This window comes from Stegastes partitus, unplaced genomic scaffold (assembly GCF_000690725.1).
Source record: "Stegastes partitus isolate 25-593 unplaced genomic scaffold, Stegastes_partitus-1.0.2 Scaffold417, whole genome shotgun sequence".
Lineage (NCBI taxonomy): Eukaryota > Metazoa > Chordata > Actinopteri > Pomacentridae > Stegastes > Stegastes partitus.
Genome location: NW_007578148.1, coordinates 145,747 through 158,204, shown reverse-complemented (window position 1 = coordinate 158,204; position 12,458 = coordinate 145,747). Strand labels below are relative to the sequence as shown.

At 42.0% G+C, this 12,458-nt stretch overlaps 1 protein-coding gene across 1 annotated transcript in view; it reads left to right on the top strand.

Annotated features, from left to right (window-relative positions):
* myo1g (myosin IG) overlaps window positions 1-12,458 on the top strand; it is a 75,648-nt gene that overhangs the window by 22,387 nt on the left and 40,803 nt on the right. The window contains exons 13-18 of the mRNA XM_008285807.1: window positions 2,194-2,268; window positions 2,399-2,531; window positions 6,341-6,507; window positions 7,055-7,262; window positions 8,814-9,037; window positions 10,515-10,659. Of these exons, the coding sequence (XP_008284029.1) occupies window positions 2,194-2,268; window positions 2,399-2,531; window positions 6,341-6,507; window positions 7,055-7,262; window positions 8,814-9,037; window positions 10,515-10,659 (952 nt within the window). The remainder of the gene's footprint in view (window positions 1-2,193; window positions 2,269-2,398; window positions 2,532-6,340; window positions 6,508-7,054; window positions 7,263-8,813; window positions 9,038-10,514; window positions 10,660-12,458) is intronic.

Genomic DNA, 12,458 nt, shown 5'->3' with positions numbered 1-12,458 from the left:
TGACAGATGGCCGCCTCCGTCACCATCACTCGGCCACGTCTTCGTCTCTCCCGGCGAGCTGTCACCTCTCGTATTCTGCTTCCTGGTGGCACCGTCCCCTGTCCCGTCCCATCTCAGTCTATCCTGACTAAATATACCCTCGTCCTCAGCGCCCGCCGGCCCCCTTTCTCTGACCTACTTCGGCTTCCTTCCTCGCCGCTGCAGCCTTCACCTGCCTCTCTCTGCCACTTCTAATTCCCTGCAGTGTTCCAACCTGCACATGCAGCACTTTGAGGGAGGATGTACAACACACCCTCGGCTTCATGCTGCAAGACGTCTTGGTCGCCCGGCTCTCTCGATGTGCTCCCACCTTGTGCTCAGCCCTCTCCTTGACCTTCATACATAAATATACTTCCCTCTCAATCACGCTCTGGTCTCTGGGGGGCAGCTGCTGCTATCTCTGCATGTCCTCTCCCGTCCGTTCCCGTCCCAGCATCTGTCCCGTCCTGTCCTTGCCAACGAGGCTTGTTATTGTGTGTTCTGACTGCCCGCCCGTTTCCTTTCACACTCGGCTTCCCGGGTCAGGTGGCTTCGTGAGCCAAGAGGACACATCTGTCATCGGCAGCCTCCTTTGCCTCCAGATGTGACAGCCGAGGACACGGCCAGAGACATGCAGACGACATGTGACACGCTGCGTTTTCACTTTGTTGGGAAGGGAGGGCGAGAAGAGAGCGAGCATGACAGTCTGTAGGTGCACTGCCTATAAAAAGCATTGACCTTCGTTGGAAGTTTCACCCTTTTTATCGCTTCCCAACAGTTAATGATGGTCAGTTTAATTTACAAAAGCAGAATCCTTAATGTCAAAATGAAACAGACGCCCACAAAGTAATGTCAGTTTATTACAAACATGAAACAGTGTTCACCTCCTTTAAGGTGACTCACCTGATTCAACTCAGCCAGTTGGTGCTAGAAGTCACATAATTAGTAAATAAAGCTCATCAGTGAAAGTGTCTCAGTGATTGTAGTATAAAGACTCCAGTGTCTGGACGGTCCAGTCCGGTCCTGGTGGATCAGCACTCCTGGATAGAACTACACCATGAAGACTGAAGAACCCTCCAAGAAACTCTGGGCAAAGGTTTTCAAGGAAGCATCAATCATGAGACGATATAAGAACATTTACTGAATGTCTCTGGAGTCCAGTTAAATCTATCATTAAGAAATGGAAGGACAATGGAACACGAGTAGATCTGACTAGAGCAGGACGTCCTCAGAGACTGAGTGACCGAGCAAGAAGGAGACAAGTGAAGGAGGCCACCAAGACTCCTACGACTCCTCTGAAGGAGTTACTAGAAGGAGACGAGTGAAGGAGGCCACCAAGACTCCTATGACTCCTCTGAAGGAGTTATAAGAAGGAAACTAGTGAAGGAGGCCACCAAGACTCCTATGACTCCTCTGAAGGAGTTACTAGAAGGAGACGAGTGAAGGAGGCCACTGAGACACCTACGACTCCTCCACACACTACAGTACAACAACGTTAAGCTGAGCCTTGTCTGACAGCTAAGAGGTGCTGAGGTTTGAACCTCCAACCTTCTGACCAGCAGTCAAACTGAGCTCTCACTGCCCCCTTTTCTAACACAAATATTAGGATGATAAAAAATAGTTTTAAAGAATACTACTTCTTAGTATTACCTTTCTAGTAATGTAATGTACAGTAGAGCATCACTCACTCCAGCTTCCTTTGCTTCCATTTGGATATTTCTCTATGTATGAATGCAGGTGTTGTGTTTGTGTCGTGGGCTATTTGTCTTGCTGCGTCACCTCGTGCTAACTCCGTCCTTCACCACAGTGTTAATGCATCTGTTAGAGTCGTTCCAGGTCGTTGCTCTGCGGTGAGCGAGGTTCGTCCTCCGACATCCTGCAGGCTGCATCCCGCTTTACGTAACCGTGACCTCCCGCCGAGGTGCATCTCAACCAAGCCAGCCCGCTCGTTTTTCTTTTATTTAAACCAAACCCGAGCCGCAGGCTAAAAACTTGACCGTGTTTCTAATTTGTAAGTGAGCTGAGCGGCGTGAGCGGCGCTGTAATCCCTTCGCCTGCAGACTGTGAATCATTCGCAGCTCAAACTTTGTCCCTTTCTTGTAATCGCAGCTTCTTCTTTGTACGACTCGTCCTCCCCTCCTGCTGAACTCCTTCTCTCCATTCCCTCTGTTGCAGATACTCTGTCGAGGGCTTTCTGGACAAGAACAAGGACCTGCTTTTCCAAGATTTCAAGCGCCTCATGTACAACAGGTGCCAAATACAGTCGACATAACGACGCTCCTGACAGTCCAAGATCTGGGTCAAGTGTATAAATGAGTTTGTGCTTCGTGCCGGCCCAGTTACCGCTGTCCTTTCTCTGCTCTTTGCCCTCCTTTTCTAGCTCCGACCCGGTCCTGAAGGAGATGTGGCCAGATGGTCAGCTGAGCATCACCGAGGTCACCAAGCGACCTCTGACCGCCGCCACCCTCTTCAAGAACTCCATTGTGGCTCTGGTTGACAAACTGGCCTGCAAGGTCAGTCCTTTCTGCTGCCATGGGACTGAAAACAGCTTCCTCATATGATTCCTACAAGAATAATGTTTAAAAAATGCACACAGTGAAATGGAGAGAAAGGTGTTCAGTCTGCTAACGCCATAAATCTATCTCCCTCTGAGCTAAAGCTGAAACAGATCTGTCAGGATGAATCTAGTCGAGCCATTTTTCTTATTTACTGAATCGATCATTACAGGACGTTTTATCAGGACTTATTTTTGTGATATTTGCAGGAGTGGCATGAACACACTGAAGTAAATGAGCAGCCTAATAAATAAAAAAACACAGTTCCTGTAGTGGATTTTGCTAAAAATCTGTATCTTTCGGTTGTTTTGTCCTAAATTGCAGCTTTTTTTTCATTTTTGTTTCAAATTTGGCATCAATTAAGATATGAAAAGAAAAAATAGATTAATTCTGTAGAAAATTCTCGTGCCAGATGTTGTTTAGAAAAAAAAAAAAAAAAGATGACATGAGAAATTGAGTGCCTAAAAAGTAGAAAAGCAATAAGATAAAAGTACAATACATCCCTAAAATATGAAAAAAATAATGCTGGCAATGATACAGAGGTGAGAAGAAAAATCACACATCATTACCGTAAAGTCCGGACTAATCAGGCACCTGAATATCAGCTCCACCCACTGACTCTAAACAGGAAACCAGGTGTGTACATATACAGGCCGCTCTGGTCTCTAAGCTGCAGGTGTCCACGTTGGAACATGAGATATTTACACAGAAAGATGTTTTAAACTTTTAATTAAATACGTATCGTAGATGCTTTTTTCTGAACACTTCCTGTAACACGGCTGGTTAAGGAAATAAAACTCCAGCAGCTACCAGGAAAAGTCATTGATGGCTATCTTCATCTTCCTCCTGCACTAAAACCACTAAAGTCGTCTTCTTCAGTGTCTTCAGGAGCTGAACAGCCTCAGAATCACTTCATCACTTCCTCAGTCTCTCTGTCGTTGTCGCTCTCAGCGTCACTTTGGTCTCGAGGCGAATTCGTAAAAATCCATAAATTAGCTGCATCGTTGTTTAAGCTGCAGTGTTCAAGGTGTGTGGAAAAAGTAGCGGCTTATAGTCCGGGGTCTACTGTAAATGTTCAGCTCTTTGGTGCATCGACTGTGTTTGGACTTTGTGTAGCAGAACATGTCTGACATCAGATCCGCTGCAGATTTGATCTCTCGCTTGTACTTCGGTTCAACAGTGAGCGTTTAGCCTCAGCGTAGCTCGGCTTTGCTCTGTTGCTGACATCCAGAACACGCTGTGCAGCAGCGTGTTGGCGGTTCTGGTTCCTGTAAAGCTGCGTGAGCCTCTTCTCAGGCCGCCACGTCTTCATCTCGCTGCACGACGAGCCGGCAGGAAGCCGCCCGGCGTTAAGACGTCGACGCAGCGCCGTGCTCTTCACTGTGTCAGCGAGGCGATGGATGAGCTGCTCACCTCCGCCGGCCTCCACATCTGACATTTGTGCTGTTGTTCTGGGATGTCCTGCTGTCAGGCGCCTGCAGCTTCTCGTCTTAGAGTGTCAGAGGCAAAATGAAAGCAACATTTTCTGTCTTCAGCTGCTGCACAGAAGCACCACGAATGGACTCGTTCCTCAAATCCCAGCAGAGTTGAAACTGGAAGCAACACGTGCTCATAGACGTCCTGCTCCCACCTCAAAGATCAGAACTGACATTTGGAGCCTTAGTGAAGTTTGTGGAGCCTCCGTACATCCTAAACTCCAACTCTACACTTCCTGCTAAGGCTCCTAAACACCTACAGAACATTAAGCAACACACTGGAGGCAGAAAGACAGTGTTTTTCTTCATGCATTGCAGAACTGTTCAGTTGTGAAGCAGATACACTGGACTGATTGTCTAATGTAGGTGTGTATTATCTGGGAAGATGGTATCAAAAGACTCGGATCGGACCGGGAACAAAAGAGCAAAAGAGCTCCCGACATCCATCACTGATGCGATGGGTGTCGGGAGCTGCTCACTTTGTTCCACCTTGTTCATCTTTCCTGGACGGAGAGCTTCAGACGATGAGAACACAGCAGTTCTCTGACAGGACGTCGTGTCCTCGGAGAAACCTGTCGAGTCGCCGGAGCTCAGCCTCGTCGTCTTGGCGGCGTCACGTGGGCTTCAGCGTGCCGTTCATACGTTCACGTGCCGGATGTTGTCGCGAGGCTCAGCTGCAGCGTCTGTTGCGATACTCCCATCGAGGTCACTGAACTCGTTTGCCAGTTTAGCAGCTCGGTGACGGTTCGCGGCCTGAGCTGGGTTTATTTACTCACACAGCGACGAGCGCAGCAGCCAGAACAACAACGAGGAGGCCGATGCGAGTTAGTGCAGGTGATAAAACAAGACTTTAAGTGCTGCAGCTGCTCTTGCAAAGTGTTGTAGGTTAGATTCGACTTTATTGTCACTGCAGAACACATGAATGCAGTTTACCATTGAACCAGGAGAAGCAGTGAAGGGCCTCAGATGTGTTCACAGCCTCCCATTACAGAAGGAAAAACCAGCTTCAGTCACTGAAAAAACCTTGAAACTGACGAAAGTAATCATAAATAAACATTTAATGAACATCATGACGTTGCTTTTGAATTGTGGTTAAACAGGAATATAAAAAAAAACCCACAACAAACCAGCATGATGGGACCTATGAGCTGCTATTTAGTTGAACATCAGCAAAGGGCTCTCATTGGTCCAGGACAGTTTTTTTTTTTTTTAAATTATTCTTTTTAACCACAATTAAAAAAAACATCTTGGTTCACTAAATTATAATTTAGCAAATTTTTATTTATTATTACTTTTTCCATTTTCTAGTTATTTGAGTGACTGTTGTGAGTTTTGCCTTTTCTTTAATGGAAGGAGATGAATACATCTGAGGACGCCTGTATGTGTACCATGGACGTACTCAGCATGTTACAGTAGGAACACAACATACAAAATACTTTTTAATAGGAAATTCTGGGTCACAAAAATGGAGAAAAAAGTGATTTTCCCACAATAACAACAACATTACTAGATTGCATAAATCAGAGATGGCTTCTTTCTTGAAATTTGATTGATTTTAGACGGAACAACTCAGTTGTGCCGAGGGTCTGATTGGCTTAAAGCTCACTGATTTGCACAATGTCATAGAACATGCTGGTATTTCTGACGTACTGTGTACAAGGAAGTACTGAACCTTTATCTGGCGTACCGTATATTATAGTAATATGGAGTTCAGATGCAGGTATCACCGTTTGTAGGACAAGATAATCAGCTGAAACTCTCACAGCTCAACAGTAAAGTCATCACATGTAACGCAGAGCGGCTGGATTAGAATAGAATAGAATAGAATGGAATAGAATAGAATAGAACAGAATAGAATAGAATAATTTCATCATACATGGGGGCATGAAGAAAGTCGCTGCCTCTGGACGGTGCATTGAACCAGCTAAATTAACAATCAAAAATAATAAAACCAAATGTACATGTAAGACGAGACCGTATGAAGAATTCTAAACTTATACAAAAGAGGCAAAATATACACAGTGCAGCGAGGAGGTGATGAGATCCAATAAACTGGAATAAATACGAGCAGGAGATTGCAGATCGCATGTGAGCAGCGTTGTTAACAGAAAACACTCGTCTTGTTGTACCTCCTGTGTAACCGTCTGTCATCATCTGTGTGTGATCATGTGAGTAAAAGTGAAGAAAGAGAATATCGTCTATAAACCGACACACAAGTCAGTTAAACAGTAAATTAAAAAATAAACCTTTCAGCTGAGCGTGTCCTCTGCTTTGTTTTTTTCTTTTCTCCAGGAGCCGTATTACGTTCGCTGCATCAAACCCAACGAGATGAAGTCCCCGGTGCTGTTCGACGACGCCCGCTGCCAGCACCAGGTGGCCTACCTGGGCCTGCTGGAGAACGTGATGGTCCGCAGGGCGGGCTTCGCCTACAGGCAGCATTACGCTCGCTTCCTGCAGCGGTGAGACAAAGACAAGACGAGTTCACAAAAAGGCTGTTTTCTGTGTCTTTGGCAGCTCAGTGTGATGAGTATAAAATATACATTTAGCAGCAGAGAACCTGCACTGGTTCTGTTAAAGGAGGAAAACAATGTAGGGTTGTTTTGTATTGATAGATGAAGAAATTTACCTCATAGCTCATTTTGAAGGAGTATGTAGATTATTATCAGTAACAAAATAAATGCACAAGTACGATATATTTACAAAAATCATCAAAATGACATCATTCAGTGGAGCCAGAAACTGTGAAAACAGCTCTGAAATTATAATTATATTATTATTATAAAGCTTCGAACAGCGACATTTCATCACAGTCAGTTTATTCCACACGTCCCGATTAAAAAATCACCAAAATAATTAACGTACTTTAACTGGATTCTTTGAAAAACAAAAAATTCTGTGCTCCTTTATACAACCGTCAAGCTGTTAGTGGCTCAGCTGTGGAAAACGGTCACGCAGTAAAAATTCAGAGTATTCAGCTGAACTGCTCTTGTTCTCATAACTGCTCAGGTATAAGATGACCTGTGAGTACACCTGGCCGAACCACCTGATGGGCTCCGACCGGGAGGCCGTCGAGGCCATCGTCACCCAGCACGGTTTCCAGGACGACGTGGCGTACGGACACACCAAGCTGTTCGTACGAACGCCGCGGTCGCTGTTCAGCCTGGAGCAGGAGAGGGCCGCCCTCATCCCCATCCTGGTGCTGTTCCTGCAGAAGGTCAGGAAACTGAAACGTCTTCACTACTTACTGTTGGGATAGAGTGAAATAGAAACAATAGGAAGTAGAAAGAAATAAGAAGAAATATCCTGTAAAGTAAGGTTAAAAATAAATAAATAAAATTATATATATAAATATATATAGAATAAAGTAAAAATGCACCATAAAGTGTACAAATATCCGTAAAAACATGAAGTGAAATAAGTAAATTAAAATGTTCTGTGTGCAATGAGTGCAACGGCAGCAGAAAATCAGAAAGCTGCAATTATTCTGATTTTGAATTTTTGATCCCTGCAGCTGTTTTGAAATCAGTGCTTTTATTTTGAAGAGCATGTACTTTTTGTTTATTTTGATTACCTTTATTTAACCAGGAAGTCCCATTGACATTAGAAATCCCTTTTAGAAGGGAAACCAGGCCACGGTAGCAGCCAAACAAAATCAAAACCTGATCTAAAGCAGGTACATGATGCACAAACAAACAATAAACAGATTTAATCTGAGCACTGATTTAATTTAAATCTATTAAATCTAAATTTTCTGTAAGAAAACTGGGGAAATGTATGAGACCAACAGCTTTATATCTACTGTTGTCCTGCTGTCATCAGCATTAAACCACAACCAAAGCTGATCTGAGAAGCTCAATCTTTTAACTCAGCGGTTTGGAAATCAGTGCTCTTATTTTGAAGGGGATGCATTGCTCTGACACCTAATCTGACCAAGAGTACATTTTCACTTCATTTTCCTGATCAGATCATGTTCTGCAGTCACATGATTTCCTCCAGTTTCCAGATCAGAGACGACAGTTTGTCTCATGAGTGTTTATTTACAAAACTGAAACTCATCTGCCGGCTTGAATCCTTATTTTCTGGAACAATAAGACGGATAATTAATGAGCAAAACAGCTCAATATTTACTGTTATTCTGCTGTCATCAATATCAGCGTTAAACCACAACCAAAGCAGATTTGAGAGGCTAATTATTTGATCTCTACAGCCGTTTGTAGATCAGTGCTTTTATTTTGAAAGGGATATATTGATCTGAAACCTCATCTGAGACTGAAATTAATTTTACTTTTAAAATGTTTATTTTTTGTAACAATAACTGTGAAAATGTATGAGAACAAACCAGCTTTATATGTGCTGTTGTCTGTGTTAAACCACGACTGAAGCTGATCTCGACCGCTGTTGGGAGATCAGTGCTTTTATTCTGAAGGCGACTGATGTAAACTTTAATCTGAGACCTAATTTAAAGCCCTGTGCTGCAGCTACGTGATCTTGAGCAGTTTCCAGAGCAGAGATGATGGTTTGTCTCATGAATACATGGCTCCTGGTCGTGTTGGGCTGAAACTCATCTGCCAGCTTGAATCCTAATTTCCTGTAACAATAATTGGGATAATTAATGAGATCCTCGGCTCAGTTACATTAAAGTCAATTACTGCTCTTGCTCAGTGAAACACACTTGGCGGTTCTCTCCTCCCTGACCTACTTTGAGTCCTGTGGAGGAGTCTGGCTGTAACTAGAGCACCAGTTTGTCCCTGTTCTGTGAGTCCAGGTGTGGCGGGGCGCTCTGGCCCGGCGCCGGTGCCGGCGGATGAGGGCCATCTACACCATCATGGGCTGCTACAAGCGCTACAAGGTCAAGGCCCACTTCTGGGAGGTGGAGCGCCGCTTCGCCAGCGTCCGGACGATGGCCGACTACGGGAAGAGCGTGGAGTGGCCGACGCCGCCTGCAGCGCTGTCCCAGTTTCACGACATCACGGTGACGCTGCATCGCAGGTCAGAGCCGCAGATACAGGCTGAGGCGGTGCAGAGTGTTGAATCAACCTCCTTAAGCCTGTTTGACTTCAGAGACGCTGCTGCTGAAAAGAAGCACAGAGCAGTTTCTGATGTACAAATAAGATGCTTTTATTTCATTATTTTGCATTGTTTTATATTATTTTTATGTTATTCCTACATTCAGAAATCAGTTTTAAATATAGAAATAAATTGTTTTATTTGAAGTTATTTTAAATTGTTCTTATATTCAGAAACCAGCTTTGAATATGGGAATTAAATTTTAAAAAAAAATGTGTTTTATATTATTTAATATTCATAAATCAGTTTTAAAAATAGGAACAAATGCTTTTATTTTATTCATTTTACATTATTACATGTTCTTCCTATATTCAAAACGAATTTCTGAATAAAAAAAACAATTACTATTTACATTAACTTTATGTTCGTCCTATATTAGGAAATTTGTTTTTAATGTATAGGAGTATTTTTTTATATAATGATTTTAGAGTATTCCTATATTCAGAAATCAGTTTTGAATATAGAAATAAATTATTTTAGTAAATTATTTTAAGTTATTTTATATTGTTGGTATATTCAGGAATCAGTTTCTAATATAGGAATAGAATTATTTTTTAAAAATTGTTTTGTATTATTTTATATTCAGAAATCAGTTTTAAAAATAGGAGTAAAATGGTTTTATTTGATCATTTTACATTATTATATGTTATTCCTATATTCACCACTTTGTTTTTAATTTATTTTGTTTTATTTCACATTTATCCAATATTCTTAATTCGTTTTAAAAATACTAATAAATTGGTTTTAATGTATTATGTTATGCTATTCTTATATTCAGAAATCGGTTTTAAATATAGGGATAAAATGATTTTTAAATATTTTATATTTTTACTTTATTAAGAAATCACTTTTTAAAATACAGAAAAAAATGGTTTGTTTACGCTTTCAGATCATTCCTATATTTAGAATTCTGTTTTGAATATAAGAATGAAATAATTTTTTAATGTTTTTCCTGCGTTCAGAAATCATTTTTGAATATAGGAATATAATTATTTTCTTTTATTATTTTTGTGTTATTTCTATATTCAGGAGACAGTTTTTGATGTCGGAATAAAACATAAAACTGTTAATATACGGTCACACATGGTACAAGAGCTCATCGCTATTTCTACCTTCGATGTGGAAACTATTTACAGGTTTGGCCTTTTTTTTAACTTGTGATTGAACAAACCAGTGAAGTCACAGTAAATCCACAATAAACCAGGTCATCAGATCCTCGGCAGCAGCAGAAGAACATGAACTCATGTTTGGGTGTGTTCCTGACTTTGGGATCAACGAGGACGTGTTTTGATTTGAAGTCTATTTTTATCCTTCGCTGACTCAAAGCCTCCGACTGTACTGTTCTCTTTGTGCACCTTCAAAGTAAAAGTCCACCCACGCGCTGTCGTCTTCCTGTCAGGTGGTGGGCGAGGCAGATCGTCAAGAACATCCCCCCGTCTGACATGCTGGAGGTTCGGGCCAAAGTGGCGGCTCTGTCGGCTCTGAGCGGAGAGAGGAAGGACTGGGGCGTGGGCCGGGCCTGGGAGAGGGACTACCTGGCCAACGTAAGGACTCAACAGGGCCCACGGATACATTAGTATGAGTGTTGTGACCTCTAAAGGAGATTCAAACATTCAAATCTCATCTCACTGTCCGCCTGTTTGCTTCATTTATTCATTCTAAGGCTGCAGCGAAGATTATTTTTCATCACAAGCGGATCTAAATGTTCCTTCATTAGATGCACAGTTTAGAGTTTGGTCTATAAAATATCAGAAAATCAGAATAAATGCTCATCATGAAGCATAAAACAACACATTTTGTCCGACCAACACTCTGAAAAATAGCTTTTGTTACAACTAGTAGAATTAGATCATTTAAAATTAATATTATTTATTGATATTAGCCGTGTAAATTAGTAAAATATAGAACTATTGCAGCTTTTTGTCCTTCATGTTGAATTTATTTGTTATTTTTTAATACCATATAACTACTGTTGGTCCCTAAGATTTTTTTTTGTAAATTAAATTTTTGTAATAAATTAATATTGTAGCATCTTAACCTAAATATTTCGTTTTGTGCCGTAAATTTTTAAACACCAATTTACAAAATTAAATATGACTTTACAAAGTGGCGTCTCAACCTTAATGTTTAATGTATTTGAATTTATATGAATATTTAATATTGAAATAATTAGTATTTCATTTGTAATTTAAAAAAAAAAGTTGTTTAGGATATAATAATAAAGGCAATACACTGTTAAATATTATAGAAATTTACTTCACAAAAATAAATAATATTGGTGGATAATATTGTAATTTATTAACTTTTTAAAGTAGTAAATTTGTGTAATATAGAAATATTGTATTGTCTTAATCTTTATATAATTTTATAATCAAAACATTTCATTTGGTGAAATAAATTTAGTTATCTCTTTACAACATAAATGACTGTAATAACGTGTAGAAGCACTTTGTCGTTTCCCTCTGTGCTGTTTGTTTGTCACTGACACCAGAAGCCTTTTTCCCACCCGTCGCCTCTGAACCGCTGAGTCATGTGTTGTGCTGGTTTCAGGCCGTGAGCCGACCTGAATGAGCGGCAGTGTGTCGTCAACGTACGCGCCGCATGTGACGCCCCCTCGGGCCGCCGGGCGAACACATGAACGCACCGACACGGGCATCTTTAACGAGCCCCACAGTCGCCTCATTTAGCAGCTAATCTCTGCTTCACGGCGCCTCCAGGCAGCGTGAGCCCGAGTCTCGAGTCGCCGGTTTGTCAGGCGGCCCGTGACCCGCTGGCCGCCTTCATGTGATCGCCTTTAATTCCACGATGACCTGTGGAGACGTGCAGGCGACTGAATGAAGGCTGAAGTGGTTACAGATCTGAGAGGAGCTGAGCGAACAGCGAGTCGTTTGTCCTCAGAAACCTCCGATTCAACACGTTCACGGAGTTATTTACAACCTGCGCTCATCTGAGGAGTGGAGGCAGCATGAACGTCAGCGTTCATCACATCTACTGAGACATTACGCTGATCTGCAGCGAGTCATCTGAGGTTTGAGATGAACCGATGGCTCATCCTCCCTAAACGCTGCTAACCCACTGAAGGTGCTTTTTAAACACGTTCATGCGCGATACGCTCACGTGTTGTTATTGGACACTTCATTCAGTCTTTAGCACCGGCTGCTGCTTCCTGTCATATGATGTGATGATGCAGATTCACACGTTCACAGCTGCTGAGTGTTTCACATCATCCAGCAGTCGCTCAGTTAGAACGCTGTGAGTTCTGAATAAGACGCACAGACTGAGATGTGATTTAAAATGTTAACTCTCTGAACTCCAAAACCCAGCTGCCGGTTTAAAGGACATG